This window comes from Hemicordylus capensis, chromosome 1, assembly GCF_027244095.1.
Source record: "Hemicordylus capensis ecotype Gifberg chromosome 1, rHemCap1.1.pri, whole genome shotgun sequence".
Classification (NCBI taxonomy): domain Eukaryota; kingdom Metazoa; phylum Chordata; class Lepidosauria; order Squamata; family Cordylidae; genus Hemicordylus; species Hemicordylus capensis.
Genome location: NC_069657.1, coordinates 287,319,512 through 287,345,041, shown reverse-complemented (window position 1 = coordinate 287,345,041; position 25,530 = coordinate 287,319,512). Strand labels below are relative to the sequence as shown.

General features: G+C 41.1%; 1 protein-coding gene across 3 annotated transcripts in view; it reads right to left on the bottom strand.

The window, feature by feature from the left end:
- Positions 1 to 4,035: 4,035 nt before the first annotated feature.
- PXDN (peroxidasin) overlaps positions 4,036 to 25,530 on the bottom strand; it is a 136,867-nt gene continuing 115,372 nt past the window's right edge. For 2 of the 3 annotated variants that reach the window (XM_053286030.1, XM_053286032.1), the window contains 3 exons: positions 13,991 to 14,123; positions 9,869 to 9,982; positions 4,036 to 9,427 (listed from right to left, as the gene is read on the bottom strand). In XM_053286030.1, coding sequence (XP_053142005.1) covers positions 9,302 to 9,427; positions 9,869 to 9,982; positions 13,991 to 14,123 — 373 coding nt within the window. In that variant the 3' untranslated portion in view covers positions 4,036 to 9,301. Of the gene's footprint in view, positions 9,428 to 9,868; positions 9,983 to 10,805; positions 11,099 to 13,990; positions 14,124 to 25,530 lie in introns of all 3 variants that reach the window. The other variant, XR_008313853.1, reaches the window with a different exon arrangement.

Below are 25,530 nucleotides of genomic sequence, written 5' to 3'. Positions count from 1 at the left end.
CACCCCCATGGGTTTCTAACTCATGGGGTACAGGATTCTGTTGTTTCTGAGGTGTTTTGTGTGTAGATTATCTGGTAGCAAATGAGATTTTCAATACAAACCATGAATCCACTTTCATTTGCTATCAGAGAATCTACCCCAAAGAAACTAAAACTGCAACAATTCACCAAATATCAGCCCTTTGCCCAATTCCTCTGCAATTTGGGTGGTAGCCTCCACCCATTAGGCACTACCACCCCACCCCACTCTTTTGGCCCTGGGACCCGAAATTCAAGTACACATCAGATCGAACCTTTTTGCATTGAAGTCAATGGGAGGCAAAAAGGCGGGAAATTCAAGTAGACATCAGAACTCAAAATGGAGGAGGAAGAAGAAGCACTTTATTGGCCACAAAATGGAGGCCCAAAACTACAAATTATTCAGAGCCGAAACAGGGATGATTAGTTTCAACTCCAAAACATTTCGGGAGGGCAAGAGGATGATATGTTTTGGCAATGAATCAACTGAAACGGGCAGTTTCAGGTACAGATCGTTCTGTACCCGAAACGTTTCTCACATCCCTAGTAGTAAGGTAGCCTGTGTGTAGGCAAACCCAGCACAACTCAAGGTGTGGGAAGGGATATCTAGTTACCATGTTGGTCAGTCATATTGCTAAAAACAAAACAAAACTGCACAGGCAGTGAGCTAGACTCATAACCTCTTCGGAGAAATGACAACATTCTGTGATAAGAGGTGGAAGCATATACTGAGAGGCGGGGTTGTGTTTGGTGTGTTAGTTAATATTTCTTAAAGGTGGTTGTTTAAACCTTTTGTTATTTCCTTGGTTTTGCTGCCACTTACTATGGTTCAAAGCACACAGCAGATCTTTCACTATCTTATGGACTAATAATGTAGTTGTATAGGCATGGGAGGTTTAACAGAGTCACTCAGAGTAGCTTCTTGAATAAAAGACAAAGGTTTATTGGTTAAAGATTCTGGGGAATGTTTTCATTGACTACTAGTACAACAGGGTCATATGCTTGCTCTGTTACAGAAATTTATTTTCCCATACAGTTATTTATAGCATTTACACAGGTCTCATATGGTTCAATCTTTAACCTGCTGCTTCACAGAACTACTTTTAAAAGGAACCTATCCAGGTTCTTCTTGACAACCAGCTCCTTTCTAGGTTGTGTACTCACTACCAGGTTCACACTCTAACTGAACTCTCTTCATCCCTCCTCAACAGTTTTTAGCCTACTCTCCAGTAGGCTTATGAGATCCCCTGACATTCTGTGTGTGTTTGTGTGTCCGTGTGTCTGGCCCCTCCCCCATCAACTTTGCAATGCCTGGACAAATATGTACGAAATCGGGTACAGTTGTAGTGACACATCAGGACATCTCAACGGTGTGATTTGTGATGAAGTAATCTGCCCCGATTCAAAATGGTGGATGTGTAAACTTTTGAGGCACAAGTGGGCTAACTTGTGGATCGCCTAACCTATATGAACCAAATTTGGTACAGTAGTAGTGAGTGACACATAGGGACACATTAATGATGTAATTTTTAATGATGTCATCCACCCCAATCCAAGATAGCAGACACTCGAATGTTTGAGGTGCAAAAGGGCTAACTTGTGGACTGCCTAACCAATTGGAACCAAATTTGGTACAATTGTAGTGAGTGACAAACAGGGATACCTCAGTGGCATGGCTTGCAATGATGTCATCCACACCAATCCAAGATGGTGGACACATGAATGTTTGAGGTGCAAGAGGACTAACTTGTGGATCGCCTAACTGATCTGAACAAAATTTGCTAAGCTGTAGGGACACATAGGGGCACCTCAAATGCATAGTTTGTGATGATGTTATCCACCCTAATTCAAGATGGCTGACACATGACCATTTGAGGTGCAATTGAGCTAACTTGTGAACTGCCTAACCGATTTGGACTAAATTTAGTCCAGTTGTAGGGGTTGTGAAAGTAGGCAGATAGTTCTTACTAGAACAACTTGTTAACTGTCACATTTCCCAGCAGGGGTTCCACAAGCCACACCTGCGGAGCTGCTTAGAAAATGCATTAATCCTTTCCTGACCAAAAACTATTCTACAGTCCATTAACATCATCACTTCCCTACAAAGCATCTGGAGCCTTATGTGAAATACAGCCAATGGAAGCTACTACTCTATTACTTCTCTATAGTTTGCAAGGCCAACTTGGCAACAATAATTTCTAGCAACAATGTTGCCAGATCACAATTCAGATTACCCTTCTGACTCTTGTTGCAGACAAACAGGAGGGTGGTCATAGACGGAATACTCCGGAAGCTTCTTTCCACAAAAACAAACCATTCTGTTAATGAGGATCTCCCATACTTCAGAGGATTATACCTCTAGATTTCTTTAAGATTTGACCAGTATCCACTTACTTTCCCCCTAAATATAATTTAGTGCATGAACAGCATTTCACATTTTAAAAAATATTTCATTAAAATGGGGCAATGGCACATTCCTAAAGGGAACAGAGGACCATATATGTGGGAAAGATTCCCACAAGGCAAATTTTCTAGAGTACTAGAAAGCAATTAGACTGGGTAGCATATTAGTCCAAATCCCCTTGATTTACACAAGGGCCATTTTAGCTTTTACATACTCTTCTGCCTGTATAGGTGCTTGATATATAAACATACACTGAAGTAAGGGATGGCTATAAACATCTTGGTCTGCTTTTGACCTTCCCAGGCTACATGTGACTGCATGTCAGTGGGGACAGAGTGCGAAAACAAATAGAACTTAGTTGAACCAGCAAGATTATTCTTGATGCTGTCCATACACACTTAGGCACAGCAGTAGAAATAATGTTGTCCACAGCAAAATAATAATAGGACAGGCCACCATTTAAACCCAGATTGAGAACTATGGGTTTTTGTGGTTCTCCCCTGCTCAGTAGAGTCTGATTAATAAAACAGCACTTCTTCTCACAGCTGCAGAAGCTGTCTATTGCTTGTGTTCCCACATCCACAAGTCTGAACAAAACTGATGTTCCCTGCTGATACTCATACCCTTGTACTAGGCTACTGACATATACTGCACTTTCCATCTCACCCTTCCTACTAATTCAGAAATTCCCATGCTTCTCTATGTTCAAGGGAAGAAACCAATCTTATTTGTTGGGGTGGATACCCAAAACTTGTCTATGATCAAGAATAATGATGCATGAGAGTTATTTGTATAGCATACTATAAGAGGAACTCTGGGAAGAAATAGCAAGTTTGGAAAACTAGCGATATCACACAGCTGAAATATGGACAATAGGCAGTCTAGTATATTACCATAACAATTATCTTCTCATCTCGTATAATCACAAAGAACAAGTTGATTATATGTTTCTGCAGACAAGCTTTATCTTGATAACTCCTTTAGTGTGAAGCACAGAATCAAAGTTTAGGGAGGTAGCCAAGGACATCAGATTCAATCCTTTTCGGACCACCTATCCACCAGCCTCACAGAGATCAATTTAAATAAGCCAAGCCTCAATTATTCAAAAGTAGAGAACTGGTGAAGAAGGCCACAGAACAAATATTTCAACTTCCACATAAACTAGCAGGTGCTCAAAGAGGTACATCTTCAACTCCTGCAAACTTGGCAAAGAAGCACCTTTTGATGTGGTGATTCTCTTTATTTAGCAGGGGGAGAGTAACTGGCCCTATCCACCCCCAGCACAGTACCTCTAGTGACTGCTGCTGGTGTCTATCTTGTGTTTCTTTGTAGATTGCGAGTCCTTTCGGGACAGGGATCCATCTTATTTATTTATTACTTCTCTGTGTAAAATGCCCTGAGCCATTTTTGGAAGGGCGGTATAGAAATCAAATAAATAAATAAATAAATAAATAAATAAAAACCCAGTTCATGTGCTCTCTGTTGGATCCAGCAGGTGAACTGCCATCCCCTCAACCATTCAGTAAGTAGCTATGTGTACCTAAGTATCAAAGAGTTCACTTAGTATTTCAGCACACTGACATGTACTTGTTAAATAAGTAAGCATGACTCTGGTTAAAAATGTGACCTGTTTATTGTAAATGAGAAGCATTAACAACAGTGCAAACCATTCTTTGGTAGATTTACTTAGTACAATAAAAATAACAAAGATTTCACTTTTGGTAGGACTTTTTTTTTTAAAGTAAATAAATATGGAAAAATTGCAACAAGAAATACTGAGGAAATGATCGTTCAGCCATTGGCTACTGTCTCAAAATGTTACATGAGCTTTCAATCAGCAGAAAATGTTTAAAAAAAACCCCACACATATACATTTGTACGATGCTTGATTTATTTTTTAAATTTTAGAATAAGACCCATTTCCTAATCCAGTTTACTGTCAGATGTTTAATAGCAATAAATGTTGGAATTTATATCCTTTTTATATACTATTTGAACAAATACTGATTGAACATCTGCTTTAGTTCACCGGCAGAAACCAGAGATATGTTTCCAACTGTTAATGCATATATGGAAAAGATATTCTTAAACAATTGAAATACCTGAGCTGGTTGCTTTAGAATACAGCATTGGAAAGGGTGACTTCCTCCCCCCACCCCCATATTAATTGTAGAATGCTTCAACTAATGTATTTGCCTTTGTTTTGGAAACTGTCTAAATTTGTAGGCGTCTTAGGTAATACTCTGAAAAGCCAAGCCATGATTTGTCATCTCAACAAAATAAAATGCATTTATGTACTGGAAGGCCTAGAAAAAATGTGTGTTCTGCCACAGGGGAATAAAAGTGAAAACTTCAGGTACAAAATCATCTCATATTTACTCCAGACGTATTTTGTTTAACTCCTCCACTTACTGATGCTAACAGGTTTGAAGGTGCTTCTTATGCCATTTATCAAATTAAAAATGATTGAAGGCAGAGAAGTTATATTTCAAAATACTATTAAATGCACTGCCACTAAAGACCAGTTATTAAAATGTACGCCTGGTTTATCAAACAAATTCATTACAGGTTTCTGTGTTTGCACAGATGCAAAATTATTTAATCCCTAAATCTGAATTATTTAAAAGAGAGGTCAGTAACTTCAGTTGTTGTTTTGTTTGACTAAGAAATGAGTTGGGACTTCAGGTAAATGGCTAAATTCCATGAAATTAAGACTTGTTTTATGAATAAGCACCATCAATTAAACAAAACATGTCCATCAAATGAGGTATGAGAGTTTTCCTTCACTGAATGTAATAATACATGTTGGTTATAAAGAAGCAATATTGAAGATACAAAAGTAAACAATGACAAGTTAACACAGACATACATTCGACAGTGCTCCAAAGAAGAATCTTAACTGGGCACTCAGATTCACAAAAGTAATTGTTCATAGAATTTTAAACACAAGGACTAATAGGAGAAAGTACTATGCAATAAAAAAGAAATCTAAAAAATGATTTTTTTTTAAGTAAAGGAATAGCTAATCCCTGTTTGGTAAGAGTAACATGATTTGGATGTCTGAATCGCGGGCACCTCCCTTTAAAACTGAGGGCTTACACAGCCCATTTAAAGCAAGTCCATATCTGCTCCCCCTCTGCTTGCAGCCATCCCGACGCTCCCCCCAGCTATGCCCGTGCACTGACAGGGTGTCTCCCAGCAGCCCCAGCATGGTGCGAGCTTGCACATGGCCTCTGTGCATGGGCAGAGGCCATGTGCGTGCTGGTGTGGCACAGAGGTTGCTGGGAGACACCCCACTGGCATGTAAGCATTGCTGGGGGAGTGCTGGAATGGTGGCAATGGTGGCAAGCAGAGGAGGACCGTACGGACCTGCTCTCCTCTGTTTTAAAGGGGCTGTGTAAGCCCCCAATTTTAAAGGGAGGTGCCCGCAATTCGGACAGCTGAATTGCATTTTGGCACATCCAATATAATAAGAGTTCTGTCTGATGGACAAATCATGCCACAGTACAGCCAGGAATGTATCTATAGCAACAATTTTTAAGAATTAATCAATAGATATCTTGGGTGCTATCCACAGGCTCTCCTTCAACATAATTTTCACCTTCATTTCAAAGAGATCTGCATTTAAGCAGTGGTGAATAGGTGTGTGCATTAATTTTATTTATTTATTTAATCAAATTTGTACACTGTCCCAAACTTTAGTTTCTGGGCGGTTCTAGTCTCAGAATGAATGGCACCTGAAATGAATGAGACCTGTTCATTTTGGGTTCCATTCAGATATGGACAAGGTAAGACGTGAATGGCTCTGAATGCATACAGATGGGCTTAGTTTTTGGAACCTATTCATTCCTATTTGTTTTTACTTATTTAAAAAAAAAAACCCTCTATCTTTCAATTTGACTTTTGCTGCTCTCTGGTTTGACAGTGGCAGGAGCTCAGTGCACAGCTGCCTTCTGACTGGCACCCATCTTGAATACTCATAACTGGTGAGCTTTGATCCAGTGCGGTGTGGGGGAAAGGGGGAAAAAATAAAATCCTGACCATCATATGATAAAAGTGGCAAAAATGAAGTTTAGATATTTTTATTTATTTATTTATTTTAACAAAAATGAATGGGTGAAAAATTAATCAGGATCCTCTGAATGGATCTCAAAACTAAAACGTCTGGACCTGAATAGGCTCAGAACAATCAAACGGGAAATCAAAATGATCTTTATTTCATGCACACCCCTAGCACCTAAAAGCCTATACCTTTTATATAAGGATTAGCATATGCTTCCCCCCCCCACTTTCACATTTTCAAATAGTGCTATAGAATACCATATGCACTAGTATATAAGGGGATCCGTATGAAAACAGTAGGGTGCTGTACCACTAAGAGGAACAGGAGTAACACACCTTTAATGACTGCTTACCTGCAGAAGTCTAACAGATGAAAGCTTTTCTTATTCTTGTATCTTGATGATGGGAAAGGGGGAAACTATTGAAAGTCAGATATCCCTGCAACTGTCAAAGGCATGGGAGCCTGAACAGAAAAACAGGTGGTGATTCTAGGAACACTGAGAATGAATGTGACATGGATCTAATTTTTGAAAAATGGCACACTGAGGCATGTCCTAAGAGCAAGAGAAATGTTTGCAAAGCAGGACTTGGGTGGTTATTCTGCAGTTGTTAAAAACTTTTTCCAGCATTATCAACAATAGGCAGGGGTATGTGAGGGATGGACGGTTGGAGTAATGTTGATATTGAAAACCATTATGAGACTGTTTTTTTCCTGAAGCAAGTAAAACATTCCTAAGAAATATATTATAATATACATTTCATTGTTTTAATATTTATGTAATTTCTCAGTTCCTACTCAACTTTGCCCAGCCAAGAGGTTAAAACAAAATCTTCTGCATCTTACCCAACTTGTCTGTGTATAAGATGTGTGTGCTATTATCACAACTGTGAGAAGCAAAGACATCTTCCATGAACAATATGTAACAGTCTTAATTCTACAATGTACCATCACTCAGGAAATACCATTGCACTTCAATTTAGGCACGAATGCTTACAATTGTAATTATGTACTGAAGTGTTTAACTGGACCAAGCAAGATTATTTAGTACAGGGAATCCTCATTATCTTCGGATTCGTTATCCACGGATTTGCATATCTGCGGTCAGGTAAAAGAACACCTGACCTCAGCATACACAGCAAAAGGAGGGAGGAAACATGGCAACCTTGCGTATCCACAGATCGGAGGTGGCTGGAAATTACCATGGAGGTAATTTCTGGCCGCCATTTTGTTTTTTGGAGCCACAAAATGGCTCCCATTTAAAATTTTTAAAAAGGCGATTTTCAGGCATCCCTGGGGCACAGCATGATGCAGGGAAGGAAGCAAAGCATGGTGAGGAGCTTCCCCCCACATTTTCCTCCCAAAGTGTAAAAGATCTGAAAGAGGCAGGCTTAATTTGTTTTTTGGCTACACCCTCGCATCTATTTTCCACAGGATGACTTAGTGATGAAACATATGAAGTAAAACAGATGAAGTGCCTGAGCAGAAGAAGATGTTACTAACTACAGTTAGACACCCCATTCTTTAGGGATTAAGTGGGTGGAGAATCTCCAGGCCTGATGCTAACATTTTCAGACAGACCTGAGTGCTAGCTCTGTTGTTTAAACAAACACTGATGAGTGCTGATCCCAGTTCAGAATGTTCCCTGGTCTGCAGTGCTGCGATGGGGAGCATTACTCCCATCTATTATTTGGTAAGCAGGGACACTCTACTCACCCTGCTATTGGGGGTAGGCAACATGTGGCTTGCCAGATGTTGCTGAATTACAACTCCCATCATCCCCAGGTGTAATAAATTGTGGGTGGGGATGATGGAAGTTGTAGTTCAGCAACGTCTGGAGAACTACATGTTGCCTTCCCCTGCCCTATATGGTAGAAGATACAAACAACTTTCTCCCATAAGAAAAGATACAAATTGCAGTTGAGAAGTTAAAGTCTAGAACTATCGCTAAAGTCACTAGCTCAGACTAAAAATGTGCAGCAATCCAGTGGTCATTTCACACAAACACACACAGACACACCCCTTTTTTTCCTGAAGAGTTTGTAATTGTAAATGAGAAAATTTCTTGGTGGTTTTTTTGGTCAATTTTCTGCTAGAGAGATTATTTATACATAGGATTTATATCTCACAAGTCTTCTGTTAAGAAATAAAGAAGGGTAACTATAGAGTAGTGCACTGGAGCACACTTTAATACTGCCGGGGAAAATAAGTAACCAATAACAAAATTAAGGTTCTTCAGCTTCACTAACCTTCAGAAGTGGCAGCTCAACAGAATGCAGGATTGAGTAAATGTTGCAGTCATGCTATGGCTAGTTGCCCAAGTAGTATGTGGCGGTCAGGAAGACCTCATCCAGATCCATCAAGATTTGAGAAATAAGTGAGAAGCTAGGCATCCACACTGGGCCATAAGTATGTCATACTGGAAAAAGAGACCTGTGGCCCCTTTTTCATTAAATTAAAATGGCACCTGTCTCTTCCTTCCACCAGTGTATGAAGAAAGAAAACCCAGTCTGAGAGCCTCAAACTACTTGACAAAGGCTTCTTGAAAAAGTAGCACCAGTTTTGAGTTGGTTGAACCTGAGAAGTTTAAACACAAAATTACCTTGACCTACATTGTGTATTCCCTTTCAACACTTTTACATTGTGGTTTTTCAGTGGGCAAGCAAAGGAAGGTGTACATTTTCTTACACTGTTACATCATCTTTTGAATGCTGTCCTGTAATGTCTTGATTTGTTGTGGTGGTTTTAAGTCTACTGTTACCTGTGTTTGACATCAGCAGATATCCATATGACTGGATACGTGATAATTGCAAAGCAGATTTAGGGCTTCTTTTCATTGGAAATAGTTTGTTTTAAGCAGACAGGACAGCAAACTCCTTTGAGCTTCACAGGCGTAGCACAATCATTTGATGGACATGATTCTACGTAACAGGTTATCTGACCAATCTGTGTTTAAGAAAAAATTACAGAAGCAGTTTACAATACAAATACTACCTAATAAGTAAGGAGTTTTAACATTTGTATTATTCACAACTACCCTCTACAACTGATATAATGGCTTGAGTTATTGAGTCAAAAAAATCTGTCTGTACCATCTGCAGTCCTGAACTTGGGGAATTTCATTGTACTCTTGCTACATTAAATTGACACTTGTGCAACTATGAGTTGGACTATAATCACAGAGGTTTTGTTTTCTGGTATAGCCTGTATAAAATAAGCAAATAGAGAAAACCTGCACACTTTCTCATTGCAGCTCTAATGCTGCAAGCACAAAAATCATGCCAGCAATGACATTTATTTGCAAATAAAAAGAGATATTTTAATGCACACTACAAAATAATTTATAAGGCATATTAAACCATGAAAACAAATATTCTGCTTACTCACCTTGCATTCACATGTGGTGCATGGATCTTTTTTCCATATTTCATTACTGGAATAAGATTTACCTTTTTCATCAGTGCATTCAGTTCTACTGAGCCGTGATTCAAGTTTCTTTATCTGAAGTCAGAAACTTTGCTTAGTCATCTATGCCAAAAACTATTTTCATGATCTTTTGTGTACGAGCCAGTAAATCACAGGAGTATATTCTTAATCACTCAAATAATATACAGTTCATTTTATGAAAAGGCTGGAGAGAAGTGATTTCCATATTCAAAAATGTTATGTACTATATAAAATCATTATAAAGACATTTGCCCTGTTTTTCTTCCATAATTGCAATCTACACCTGTCTGCAGTGGCTAAATTTAAACTGACACAATCTAGGTATTTTTCTAGCTTATTGCAATATAGTTCACATAGATTTAATTCAGCCGTAAGCATCAAGAGTTTTATCATTTCAGATATTGAAAAACAACGAACAGAATGTTACCCTGGAATGCATCTACTAAGTCAGTCTAACTAAATCCCAATTAAGTTATTGGAATTTAAATCAGTCATGACTAACCTGTCTCATTGATTTCAACTGTGCTTAGTCATGATTAACTAGTCTGGACATTGCCCCCTGCATCTGAATTAGATCTTTAATTTAAGAAAAGGGATCACAGCTCATTGGTAGAGGACATGCTTTGCTCTGATAACTCCAGGTAAGTCTGGGGAAAACCCTTGCCTGAAACTCTGGGGCCTGCTGCCAAGACAGTATAGACAATAATGACCAAGCATGGCTAATAGTACAGGGCATCTCCTAATGTTCTCAAATTAGAAAATAATTTAGGATTTTTTTTTTCAAATTTTCAATATGCAGTTCTAATCTAGACTATAATAGGAGTGCTATAAATGGACTCATATTATTCTCAAAAGGATGTTATATACAGGAACATACTTCATTTTCTTTTCTTTTCGTTTTAAAAGCCTGTTTGTTATGTGCATATCATATGGAATCTACAGTGGTCTTCCATCCATTCTGTTGAGCAATCAACACCTGCTTAGCTTCTGTATTTGCACTACTGTATTTGGTTTTTCCAGACTATTCACTGAGGCCCAAAACATCATCCGTCTGCAGTATATTGAATACTCCGTTCCTGTCAGTTTTATGGGCTGGCCTCATTTTCTGTCTCATTCCAGCTTTCTGAAGGTCAAGCTACATACCACACTGGATTAACTTTTTTTGTTTTACTGAAATACAGCAATAAAAAGTGCACGTTTATGGGTGGTTGGTGTGATGTTAAACCATTCCCACACAACCACAGTTCCATTTTCCTGATCATAATCACACCTCCTAGGTTGCTGTTTGCCTCATGTACCTATATTTTTCCACTGAAGGAGCAAATAATCACTTGGATGGGGTGGGGGAATTGTGACAGCAAAAATGGCATGAAGGTAGGGTTAAAAAACACTCATCCCCACTACTTCAGACAAACTGGCACCCCACACCCAACAGCTGTATTTTATTTTTAAAAAAGAGATCCAATGATGGATTTCCGTGTAAAGTGCACTCTGGCCCTGGGCCTAGGCAGGATATTAACGAACAGAGCAGAAGAGCAAGGAGGCCATCATTCATTTTACTGCCATGATCCCTTCTTGGTCTCCCAACCCATGCAGATTTTTTAATCCAATCCGAGGCAGAATATGCTTCGTTCTCAGCTTCCCTCATTCTTCGGTTTTCAGAGCTCAGCCAGCAACCTGAAGAAGGTGGGCTTTACTGTTGCTCATCTGAAAACAGTTTTTAGACAGGTGAAACTGTTTTTCTACTGAACAGTTTTATACAGTGCTACTACCTCTGAGTAGCAGCTCTGTGTGCTCCATGCAAAGATCCTTATCAAAAGAGATGGAAGCTAGGAACTGGTTTTTATATGTTTAGTAGTTGAGAAATGTATCCATAATTTATTCCTCAATGAAATGTTGTGAAGTTGGCAACACAATAAGATTTATACTGTTATAGTGGTCTATCCTCTCAGAACATTTGTTTAAAAAAGTTTGAGTACTAAAAATGGTTGGATTTTTTTTTAAAGGCTACATTCTTAAAATCACAGCAATCTTGGTTAAAGAGTTAAACAGGTTTGCCAAGCACTGCAGGCTCCTGCAAAATTCCTGGGCAATCCTGGTTAAAACAGATTTATTTATCTATTTATCATATTTCTATACCGCCTGACATGTGCATCTCTAGGTGGTGTACAAGTATAAAACAGGATAAAATGATTAAACCAATTTTATGATATAAAACAAACCTTTTAAAATAATTAATTAATTAAAAGCCTGAGAAAACAGGCATAAGGGTCTTTTTAAAAACAGCCAGAGATAGAGAAGCTCTAATTTTGACAGGGATTACATTCCAGAGTCCTGGGGCAGCCTCAGAGAAGGCCTGGTCCCAGGTAGCCACCAAACAAGCTAGTGGTATCCATAACCAGACCTCCCCAGATGATCTTACTAGGTGGAATGATCTTATTAGGATGGGAACCCTGTAGTGAACAGCCTCCCCACACCACTAGAGTTAATAGGAAGTGAACCCCTGTGCTTGACTGACAGGCTGACGACCTCCAGGGCTGACCAATCAATCCACCAGGTGGGTGGGATATGAGAGCTGCTGGGGGAATGCTGGGAACTGCAGGAGAGAGTGCATGCACATACCTCATAACTGTGGGCTCCCCAGAGGCATCTGGTGGGCCACTGTGTGAAACGGGATTCTGGACTAGACAGGCCTTGTGCCTGATCCAGCAGGGCTGTTCTTATGTAAGAAGAAGGAAGTGGAGTGTGCGGAGAGACAGTGAGCAGCATAGTGGCTGCCCCCACATGCGTGAATCTGCAGGATAATCTCTGAGGGTCAGAGATTTGTAGGGATTTGATCTGGCCAGGATTGCTGGTGAGTTTTCAAGGGGGAATGAAGCCCAGGCTTTTGAGACTTTGGAATCTAGCGCAGAGGAAAGTATGTTTAGTCAGACTTTGTGTTAGGAGTTATATTTCTTTCTGTGTGCTTTGCATTCCTAAATATATGTTTTTTGTAACTGAGTAACTAAGATTTCAATATGTGCCGCCTATGCAAGAGCTGGGCGTCTTGAAACATTCTTGCAATCCAAGCTAAGCATTTTAAAAGTGTATCTAAAAAGTGAATGCCTCAAACGAACTAGTCTGTAGTAATTGAATACAAGATTTCTCTCTGTTTTCTTTTTACAAGCCTCCCAGGGGTGGTTATTAACTCAGCAGGAGAAGGGGAGGCAGAAGCAGGAGTCTCTAGTGCAAACGCATCTCCAAAAGAGCTCAGCTAGTTATCATTAGCTCCATGTGCAAGCAAATGCATGGGAGAGAAGGGTTTTTATATTCTTGTGTGTTAGCAAGGGGAAGCAAAATGGAAATGGGGGGTTTTAGTCACTCAAGCCCTGTAAGGAAAAACTGTTAAAGGGTGACTGTGGCAGCAGTAAACTACCAGAACCTCTGTCTTACCAGGATTCTTTTCCTTTTCCTTCCTGATTTTTGAAAGTTAAAGGTTTAATCCACCAGCAAGCTACTCAGCTCAGAGGGAGAGATGACTCAGCGATAAAGCCTTCCTTCGTGAGCTAAGCCAAGACCGGTTTGAGTCATATCATTACAAACTCTTATTAGGGTTCATGACAAAGGAGGCACTCTCTTAAATACCCTGGACCCAAGTGGTTAAGGGCTTTATAGGTAATAACCTGCACTTTGTATTTTATTCAGAAATGCAAGTCTCTGGGCAGTAGTCAAGCTTGTAGGTTTACCAGCATATGTACCACTGTTTTAAGGTCATTTACCTCCAGAAATGGGTGTAGCTGACATATGAGCTGGATTTAACCAGTATCAAGAAGTGATCCTAGTTATTGATCCTGGTTAAGTGTGGTTTAGCCAGGATTGCCCAGGAATTCTGAAGGAGCACGTGAGGTTTGGCAATCTTGGTTAACTCCTTAACCAGGATCGCCATGATTGTGAGAATGCGGCCTAAATATAGAGAAAAACATTTTGCAACACACTCAATAAACAGGAACCTAACACTTGAAATTATTAGAAATATTTTCTATTCTATACAGTCTAATATCTGAAGAACCTTTTCATATGCACCTGTTTTCTGAGGTCTGTGATAGTTTTTTGCATATCTCCAACAAATTCTTTGAAGTCATTCATTACAGGTGCTCTCTTGCGCTCACTGAAGGATGATATGCTGCTATTAAAAAGTGTATTCTCTCTTGCAGAACTGCAACAAGAAAAATATAATAACCCATGTATGTATTCAGCAGGAAAGGCATTCAGGTCTTTTAAAAATATGGATATTTCCATAAAGATTCTTTGGACACTGTGCATAATAACTATAACCAATACTACAGGAGTTTGTTAGTGCCAAAAGCTATAGCTTGGCTTGTAAGAGTGGGAATTCTAATTTTAAAGATGAATTAGTTCAGCCTTATGAGTCTGGCTATATAAAAGTCTGCTTCATTCTACAGCCATTACAATATAGTTGGAAGACTGCTGGGCATGAACCAGGGAGTCCTGGGTTCCAGTCCCTGGTCAACCCTGAAAAACTCAGTCAGTCAGTCAATTACATAAGCCATAGGGAAAGCATTTTGATATTCTCTTATAAACGTCTTCACCTTAGACCAGATACTCTTAATTTGTTCTTGCTGATATAAGGGAGGAATGTATACATTGATTATTAATAAACTAGCTTTCCTGAATTTAAGCACAACTGCCATAGCAAGTTGATCAAGAGATGGAAAGCAATGGAGAATTCCAGCCTGAATAGTTGTTTTTATAAAAAAAAAGCTAGGCTCCCTATCAGCCTACCTCTCTTTGCTATCAAGAGGAATGAAACATAATTCTCTAGGGACAATCCCTGGGCCACCCAAGTTTCCTGAAACACTACTATATGAAACACTGGGGATGCTTAGCCCTCCTCTCCTGCAGTCCCAGACTAGATTGGGCTATCCTTGCCATTCCTCTTTGAAACAATGAGACCTTTCACACAACCATATGGGAGTGGGTTAATGGGGGCTGGGGTAAAGAGCTCCTACTCTAGCAGCCACAGATGATCAGAACCTCTGTTTGGGTTAAACAAACCCCTAAAACACACAGATAAGGCAGCTGAGGACTCCATTATTCAAACCGGGAGCTTTAAGTTGCGCCCCACCATGGAAGGTCCTTTGTTTTAGTCTGACATTTTTAATTTGTTCGTAACTGCCTACCCCAATCAACACACAGAAAAGTAGTTAACTTGGGAGATCAATGTTCTCCATGAGATGGAAAATAAATGTTTATATTCTTTAAAGACTGATAAATAGAGCACTAAACTAGAGTACTGACTTGGGATCAATCAGGTAGTTATTAGACATAAAATAAAAGTAAAAGGCCACCCAGATGGATCAAGAGATGGCACCTGTTCTGACTTGGCATTCCACTGCCTGCCCAGTCTCCATTATAAAGAAACGATAAAAGTACATGGCCTATTGCACTGTATGAAAACAGGTGAATATATTTTCCCTTTACTGTAGTTATTTCTTTACAAAAGAAAACGGCATTTCATACATTCAAAAAGAGAGCTTTCTATTCAGCTTTAAGAGATTATGAGGCTGTTCTCATGAGCATCCTAACCCAGGCTAGGGAAGCCCAGCCTGGGTTAGACTGTGCATGAGAACCGTCAGGATCAGGCCTGATCCTGGCTGAGCAGTACCGCCTAGCCCAGCTTTTTAACCTGGTTTGTAGCGAGTTTAAGATCATTATTTTAAATTACTTAAATCGCATTTTTCTCCTTGGTGATTTAAAGAATAGTTTTTAATTATTTAATTTAAATCAATCCACCATGCACCAAAACTGAGCACAGTTCTGTGTACTAGCATAGTATAATGCCAGCCAGTGCAGCTCTGTGTCAGGTTGGGATTGACAAAGCTGCCGGACCTGACTGGACTTTTTAGGAATTGTTGGACAGAGTTCCCATGACAGGAGAGAGGCTCCAACAGCTGGTATGGTTGGGAGACTCCCTGCTGTTGATCTGACCATGTGTTGGACCCTCACTCTTTGCTTCCCTCTGCTACAGACATGTTACAGACATGGAGCCGGGTCTCACAATCAGTGAGACCGAGTTTGGAAAGGTAAGCGAGGAGAGTGGGCTAAGCCTGCTCTCCCCACAGATGAGCAGGGCGGGAGCCCTGGGAGGCCAGATTGGCCGCCCACACGATTGCTGGCTCTGTGACGGAGCCAGCAGGGGCTGGGGAGTTCAGGGGCCGCACGGCCCCCGGAAGCTCCAGTATGCCTGGGGAGACCCCTGAGCTGAGAGGCTGCTTTTCAGCCTCCCGCCGGGTGTCTACTCACAATGTTTAAAACCGGATTTGTGGAGTGCTCGCTCTGCAAACCCAGTTTAAGGGGAGGGTTACTTTGGCGGGTTAACCACCAGGAGGCCACAGTGGTTCCCACGGTCAGGAGAAACTAGGCTAGGCTCCCCTAGCCTGATTTCTCCTGATCGTGGGAATAGTCTCATGGAGTAGCTCGTGTTCATGTGTACTTTGGTCCAGGAGAAAGCAGCATTTGCAAAGGAGTAGCCTAGGCAAATGAATAGCTAGGGAGTCAGGCACAGAGGGAAGCATGGCAGTGACTTCCTATCCATTTGGGGTGTGTGCAAGATACCCCCCCTCCCCACCGCCGACAGACAGACAGACAGACAGACAGACAGACTCTACCAAAACAGATACCTCCATATGGCCAATCTTAGCCCCTTCTGAGACCTATGGGACACAGTTCTTTATTTCCTGTAAATTTCCAATACATTACTTCATTCCTTCACATTCCTTCTCTAGGTGGCAGTTCCTTTGAGTCATCTACTCTGGATCCTTCTATGCCCAAAGGCAAACAGGATGCTTTCCCAATGGCAATTTTGCCTATCCAGACCAACCCATCTCTTTTGACCCTGTCTCCTGAAACCAATTTTGGGTCTCCAGAGAAAAAGATTCCTCTTCTAACAGCTTTTGGCTTCGAACTGTGCCCCTTTGTTGCCAAGATTTTTCTTTTGTCCCACACAGGAAGTGCTCCCAGGTAATAAATAACCAAACCCTGGAATGTTCTATCTGCTATTCTATAAAATATGCCCCTTAGTCCCTCCCAAATCACACTCTAGAGTGGGATTCCCTCTAGATTCTTCATCACACTCTAGCAGCTATCTCTTTTGGGACCCAGCTTGCAAGCTCTTTACCTGGGACATCTAATATGCTTTTTCTTCCCAAGACCCCCTTTGCATCCTGGGAATGAGTGAGTGAGTGAGTGAGTGTGTGTGTGTGTGTGTGTGTGTGTGTGTGTGTGTGTGTGTGTGTGTGTGTGTGAGAGAGAGAGAGAGAGAGAGAGAGAGAGAGAGAGAGAGAGAGAGAGAGAGAGAAGATGGGAGTAGGAATCCAGCTAGCTAGGCCAGGAGGCTTCTCTGAACTCTACTTTTCACCAGATTAGTGGAATTAGGGTTCATCTCCAATCCCCATGGGGAGGGTGACCAACTCCTCCCCAGAATAAAAAGAGACACACACCCCGAAGGGGCCTTTGACTAAGTGGTCACAGCCCGGAGGGCCAGACCTCATGGAAGCCTCCTCCATCAGAAAAAAAATTACGGAAGAACAAGGACTGAAAAAGACCCAGACAGACTGCTCTCTCATGAGCGTATAGCCCTCTGGCCAAAGTGGGCTTTTACCTACCTGTCATGAGTGATTTTTAGCTGAATTTCCCTTGTCCAGAGCTTCCAAGCAATGTTCCTTTAAACCCCAGTGGATCCTGGTCAAAGATGCTGATCATTGTCCCAGAGCATTAGAACTCTTCAACATTGAACACGGTCCTCTGTGCCACTCGTGGTACTCACCTGGCGGCTCAGGGAATGCCCTCTGCCTGGGCACCTGGCCCCAGAAGCCACCCCTCTCACTTCATTAACACAGCCACGCCCTTCAAGATCAGCTGCAGACAGGAAGCTGAACCATGGCCAAGTCAAGTCACAAGGAAGCTGCTTCTCCCCAACTTTTTCAACTCTGTGTACCCAAGTCTGTTTCGACTTTCTGTTTAAGTTACCTCCACTCCCTTCTATGGAAGCCCAGCAGGACCGATCCAGCACACGTACCCAAAACTTTTCAGGTACTGGGATTGTGGACTTTCCGCTCCCTTCTCAGCCCCCTTGAGGGGCAAAAGTGTTCTGTTTTCCCACTGTTTGCCTATACCTCTGTCTCCCTCTCTGTCCTCCCAGACTCAAGCCATGTATGTCCCTAAACTCCTTTGCCTTTGTCTCTGTCAATCCCTGCTTCCTTCCTCTGGACCTTCCCAAACAGGGAACCTGAAGCCAGCCAGGTTCCCTTTTCAAGTACATCCCGCTAGCCCTCTGGAAGTCCAGATGGGTTGAACCAGTTCTTGCTCCCCAGACTTGTTTGGGAATGCATAGCCAGTTAGTCCGACCCCATATGTGGTCCTCTAGTCTGACCATCTCCCAATGTTATGTCTGTGTGTGGGTCTTGCTCCTTCCTCCAGACCAACCCCAATCTTCTCTCAGATCCTGAACTCATTTGGGTCCACCTCCTGATGTCCTCTGCCCCTCTTCTGGATCTCCATGCTGACCCCGCCCCATACTGTCCAATAGTATTTGTCTAAAAGTATTTGTTTTGCCTCCCCCTTTCCATCTCTGCTTCTCTCCTCCCTTCCTTTATGAAATACATACATCATAGATGCATGCATACATTCGATATAGTTTAATAGTCATTTAGATAATCAGGTAGTCCAAACATGCAGATATAGTGATAGCACCTAGACAGGTTTCATCTTACATGTTCAAATGTCATGTGGGAATGCCCCACATAGTCCAATAATTAAAGCCTCATTTGTATTCAGCAGAACATGATAATTATTCAGATCCTGAATTGTGAGTATGAATTCCTGTGGGAGGACTTTTTGTTTTATAACTATGCCGTGGGTCCCAAAGAGGGGTACATGGCACCCCTTCGCAACACCTTTATCCTCCCCTATCCCCCATATACCAAGCCCTCATCCCAGAATGGTGAATGCAGTTTGTGACTGGGTGGGGGTAGGGGATGGGCTGTGGTACACGATCTTCACTATGAAGGGAACATCAAGGAGCTGTCTTGCCTTCCATGGCTTGCATTTTAAAGTAAAGGAGAAAAAGAGATCCTTTTTACTTTTCCCCTAGGACCTGGAAGCAGGTGATTCTGGGAGTGGTAGTTTTTTCTGGCTCTCATGCCCACAGTGTCAGAGAGAAAAACTGCTCCAGAAGTACTGTACATCACCTACGTCCTAGAGGTAGGAAAGGGGAAAAAAGACCCCCCCCTTTCCTTTAAAATATAAGTCATAGAAGAAAAGACAGTTCCCTGCATGCTTCCTCCAGAGAGATAAATCACTACAGCCTGTCCCCTGCACCCATGCAGTCACAAGAAATGTTCTTAGTTCTGAAATGGGAATTTGGTAATGGGTTGTGGGGGGGAGGGAGAGAGGGGAGGTAGTAGAAGAAATGTGGCAGCGAGGGGGGAGGATCCAACAGAGCTGTTGGATCTCTGTTATGATGTGACAATTGGGAGGAGGGCAGACATTGCCCTTCCCTGTGACAGTGGCACTGTAAGGGTGGGTCAGAATCTGGCCATTCACAAGCCTACTAACCAACCTGGATCAAATATCTGATTTTTAACATAAGTTGATCACTACTTTTTTCCACTACATCATGGAAAAGGGTCACACCATGAGAATGTATCCTGTGGTCCTTTTAGACAGGAACGACAGAGCTAAGCATTACTATATACACTGCCAATCATCAAATTTATGGCTGATGGGAGTAATGAAATGCCTTCTATTTTACTTGTTTCTTGTAAAAATCCCACTGGCTCTAAGGGGAAGCTATGAACCTGCCTCAGGCTGCTGAAACACGTGAACAAAGCGGGGGGGGGGGACCCTGTGTACATTGAGTCAGTGAATATGAATGTCTTGATCAAAGTTTTTCTTTTTGAAATATGAAACACTAGCAAATATTTGTATTGGCAATTTTCCAAACATGATATCATATCACAGGTTTTGCAAACTGCAGGCTATTTCACAAATCTGAGACTGTTACAGCCTGTACCACATAATATTTAAGCATCTCTCCCACTCACGGCAATACCATAGCCAAGGAATCTAAACCAAAATACAGAAACCACAATGTCACCAGAGAGCCTCCCCTGCCTCCTCCTTGCAGAACTCTGGCTTTCTACAGAAAGCAGTAGAAGCAGAGGACAGACAGGTACTTGGTGCCCAGAGGAAACTGGCCTGTGCTTGGATCAAGCAGTAGGGTTGTGCAAAGACTGAACTTGTACAAAAGCTGCTTAGCAAAAGGCAATGCACTCATAAGCTGGACACAGCAAAAAGATCTTTAACTTCAGGAGTCTTGGAGGCTAAAGAGCTGACTAACCACCACCCTCTTGATTGCTATGCCTAGCCATTGGAGACTGACTTATAATTATCCATCACTAATAGATGTAGGGCAGGCTTCTTAAGAAGGGGTCTAATTCAAATAAGGAGGCATCCTGCCCTCCTTGAGTGGGGCATTATGTCAACTAGATCATCTCCAATAAGCTCCTTGTAAGATGAAATCAACCATGTCAGTCAAGGATCCAGAGAACAGGTGGTAAGGTCATGCTGCTCCAAACAGCTTGTCCACAAGCAGAGCTGGTCTTGTGGTTGCAAGACTTGTCCCCTTAGCTAAGCAGGGTCTGCCCTGGTTGCATCTGAATGGGAGACTTGATGTGTGAGCACTGCAAGATATTCCCCTTAGGGGATGGAGCCGCTATGGGAAGAGCATCTAGGTTCCAAGTTCCCTCCCTGGCATCTCCAAGATAGGGCTGAGAGAGATTCCTGCCTGATCTTTGATTGTTTTTAATGTTGTTTTAGAGCATTGTTTTTTTAAAAAAATTAATTGTTGTGTTTTAAATTTCTTGTTTTTGTTTTTAACTAATGTTTCAATGTTGTTTTTATCTGTTGTAAACCGCCCAGAGACATAAGTTTTGGGTGGTATAAAATATGTAAATAAATAAAATAAAAAAATCTTGGAGAAGCCGCTGCCAGTCTGTGTAGACAATACTGAGCTAGATGGTCTGACTCAGTATATGGCAGCTTCCTATGTTCACATCCTCATGAGTCACAGATTGAAACTGATCCATTCTAACACTACAAGGGGGATTGCTAGACACCCTCCAAAGGCACCCTCAAAGACATCCTCCAAACTATTGTTCAAGCACCAGTTCAAGTCCTGATTGGGAGCAGGAGCTTTAGGAAAGATGAGAGCAGGTCCTTACCTGCTCTTGGCCAGCCCATGCAGCTTCTTGCTGGGGTGGCGCTTGGCCCAAGTACCCTCCCCCACTGCATACTCGATATACGCCAACTCTCTCACAGGGATCCTGGTAAGTAAAATATTCCACCCCACCCACTTCCCCTAACCTGTTGCACCACAGAGTACCCTGCAGGAAGAAGTTGAATCCACACTAGGACACTGGTCGCTCCCAGCCAGGTCCCAGTTATATAAGCCAAGTCAGCTCCATCATCCATGATCAAATCGTGGATGATGTCGATCTGATTCTGACCTGAGCTGACATTACAAAGGAGCATGGTGAGATTCTGGGGGTAGTTGGAAGTGTTTCCTGAGGCCTGACAGGGCAGCTGGGAAGGGTCTTGTCTGGACCCTGTAATGGTCTGTTGACCTGCCAACACCAATTCTGCTATTACTTATTATTACTGAAAGAGCCATTCCAGAATCACACACTCCCTGCTACCTACTTCACAAGAGATCCCAGACACATACCTATAACTAGCCTGGCTCAACCCAATAAAAATGGAGGATTGCTTAAATTCTACCCACCAGAAGGGCTCCTACCTTGACGTTCCCTTTGATCAGCCTTAAGGTGATCCAACCCAAGCCTCTCACAATTAAGACCCAAACTAATATTACTTCCCCTCCCATAACAACGAACATACCAGCCCCCAGACATCGGTCCAACACTGAAGGCCCAGTACCAAAGACCGACTACTTGCAAGTGGTCTGCCAGTGGCACACCTCCATCGTTTGAAGCCCAAGAACTCAGAGTGTCACCTCTCAAATGAGCCTTGGAGACTTGGCTGATGCAGTGTTCACAGGTGGAAATTATCTGGCAATCAAGGAGAAGGCAACATACTGAGGGCAGCAAAGTAAATCTTTTTGCCATCAAAGTTGGGGCCAGGGGGCTTCAATAAATCCCCCAGTGTGAGCTAGAAGGATTTAGCTAGAACGATTTTGCATCCCACCTTGCTCTCCAGCCGTCCTTGTGGCAACTACTGCCATCTCAAGCACAACTTATGTTCCCCAAGTTGCAGACAATAGGTGCTAGGGACATCATGTAAAAGTAGAACATTAAAAAAACCAACAACAACAACAAAAACAAGAATGTTTTAATAAGACCAAATTCCTTGTGGATTTCACAACAAAAGAAACCAGGCGGGGGGGAGAACTAACCAGTGAGAGAAAAATTTGTAGGAAGCACTAATCTAGCATTAATAAAAAGTGTATTTGTGGTTGCTTATTTATTTATAAACACACACTCGCTCACTCACTCTCCTTTCAGAATGTGGATAAGTAACTGTAATATCAGAAATGACTCAATTTAATATGAAAGCAGCAAGTATGCATAAACATTCAGAAGTACAAGGTGACTATGTGTAATTGTACATTCAGAAGTACCAGGTGTCTATAATGATAGAAATATTCTATCATGCCTATTTAGCTTACTTTTCAATATACTTGCCAATATTTGTTAGCACATCCTTTCAAGAACAGGGTTATTTCAGCAATGCAATATACCCTAGTTCTCGTATAAATCACACTTATTCCCAAGAATCTCTTAATTTAAAAGCAACATGATGGAGTCCTGTGAATGTAATTTTAAATTGTAGAAATGATCATGGGAAAGAGTTCAAACAGTTCAAAGTTGTATTTATCACTGGCGCAGTCCAATTTTTAATTTTCTTTGCTCTTTCACTTATTAATTCTGGTGTTATTATTAGATCTTGCATTTGTTGGTTACATTTTTTGACCTCTTTCATCCAGCCTGCTTTTTTATTATAATCTATTGGATTGTCCCATAATTTCCCCCAGAATTGCACTGTTTCTTCTTTATTTGGTGTTTCTAGGTTTCTTGCAGTTTCTCCTTCTATGCTTTGGTAGAAACGTCTCTGATTCGTCTGGAATTGGAGATTCTGCCTGTGTTGTGTAATTCTGGCTTCATACCTACTAATCTTCTTTGACACTGCTGTTATTTGCTGCTTTATTATTTCCAGGACTTCTCTAATTTTCCTTGAATCTAGGTGGTATTTTTGGGTCAGATACTGTTTAGTGTTTTCATTCTTCAGCTTCTTGTCTTTCATATCTTTCAATTTACTAGCATCTGATCTAAGCCTGGAGATTTTATTTTCTAATCTAATCTTCCATTTGGGTGATGTACTGCTTTCTTTTTTTACAGGTCCACTGATCTTATATCCGAGCTCTTGTGTTGTTATTGTTGCTGCACTGTACATTAGTTGGTTTGTTTCTGCAAATTCTTGGTTGTTATCTCTGCAAGTGCAGCATTGACATCTTTTAATGCCTGAGCAAGTTGTTTTTTGGCAACTGTTTTTAGAGCTGGAAGTCAAACCCTGGTGGTTGTTTGGTTCATGAGCTCAGTTATTTTTTGCTTTAGTTCTTGTTGCTTTTCTGTTAAACGGCATTTGGGTTTTTGAGGTGAAGGCAAAGGGGTGGTTGCCTGGTTTTGATTTTGAAACAGTTCAGCAACAGTGGCATCCTCGATTTCCAACACCTCCTCCACCTGCACCTGAGCAACTTCTTCAATTGGTGGTAATTCTTCTTCCATATCTTGAGCCTGTGTTGCTCTTTGCAGTTCTTCCAGCTCAACTCCTGTGAATACTTTATTTCTTATTATGAATCTTCTCTGGTCTGCTAGCCTTTGTTCTGTTATTTTTGTATCTGGATGCTTCTCTTTCCAAATTTGGTACATTCTTTTTAAATAACCTCTTCTACTTGGACTAGACTTGTAATAGCAGATCATTATTTCCTTGTTGGCATTTTTTTTCTGGTTAAGCAACGTTTCTTCCAGTAACTTTGCTGTCTTCAGCCCTGGTTGCCAGGGTGGATTTGATTTAAATCAAACTGATTTAAATCACAATTTAAATCACAATTTAAATCACTAGCAGGGTGGATAAAAATCAATGATTTTTTTAAAAAAATAAAAAAAATCAGATTTTTTTGATTTAAATAGGATTTTTTAATTTAAATCGGATTTTTAAAATTTAAATCAGATTTTTTGATTTTTTTAAAAAAAATCATTGATTTTTATACACCCTGCTAGTGATTTAAATAGTGATTTAAATCGTGATTTAAATCGTTATTTAAATCAGTTTGATTTAAATCAAATCCACCCTGGCGCCAGGCGACGATGAACTGCATGGCTTTTGGCTTAAACACCTAACAAGCCTTCATAAACAACGATCAAAACAGTTCAATCACATTTTGCAAGGAGGTGATATTGAACAATGGTTAACAACTGGGAAAACTCATCTCATAATGAAAGATGCAGCAAAAGGTGCACTTCCAAGTAATTATAGACCGATAACCTGCCTTCCAACCATGTTCAAATTATTAACTGGAATAATAGCAGATGAAGTGATGCAACACTTATTAACTAACAAACAGCTTCCAGTTGAACAGAAAGGAAATTGCCCGAACACCAGAGGCACAAAAGACCAGCTGCTGATTGACAAAATGATTTTAGAAAATTGCAAGAGAAGAAAAACCAATCTAAGTGTTGCATGGATTGACTACAAGAAAGCCTTCGATTCATTGCCTCACACATGGATACTAAAATGTTTAGAAACAACTGGTGTAAGCAAAAACATTCAGATATTTATAAAAAAAGCAATGAGCATGTGGAGTACACAGTTAACAATCAATGGCGAGACACTTGGACAGGTTAGCATTAGAAGAGGCATTTTCCAAGGGGATTCACTATCCCCTCTGTTTTTTGTAATCGCCATGACCCCACTTTCACAAATATTCAACAAAACAGGCCTCGGATACCAAACATCTAAAACATCAAGTAAAATCAACCATCTGCTGTACATGGACGATCTGAAGTTGTATGGAAAGTCCCAGTCAGAAATCGAATCACTGCTAAGCACTGTCCGTATATTCAGTAGCGATATAGCAATGGAGTTTGGACTAGACAAGTGTGCTGCATTAATAATGAACAGAGAAAAAATAAGAAAAACAGAAGGAATAGAACTGCCCAATGGAAGCAAGATCAAGAACCTGGAAGAGAAAGAACTTTACAAATACTTGTGCATTCTCCAGGCTGATAACATCTCACACACTGATGTTAAAAGAAAAATAGGAAGTGAATACATCAGGAGAGTTAGAAAAATCCTCAAGTCCAAACTCAATGGCGGGAACACCATACAAGCCATAAACACCTGGGCTATACCTGTTATCAGATACACTGCAGGAATAATAGACTGGACCCATGCTGAGCTAGAGACGCTGGATCGTAAGACCAGGAAAATCATGACCATCAATCATGCTCTGCACCCCCGCAGTG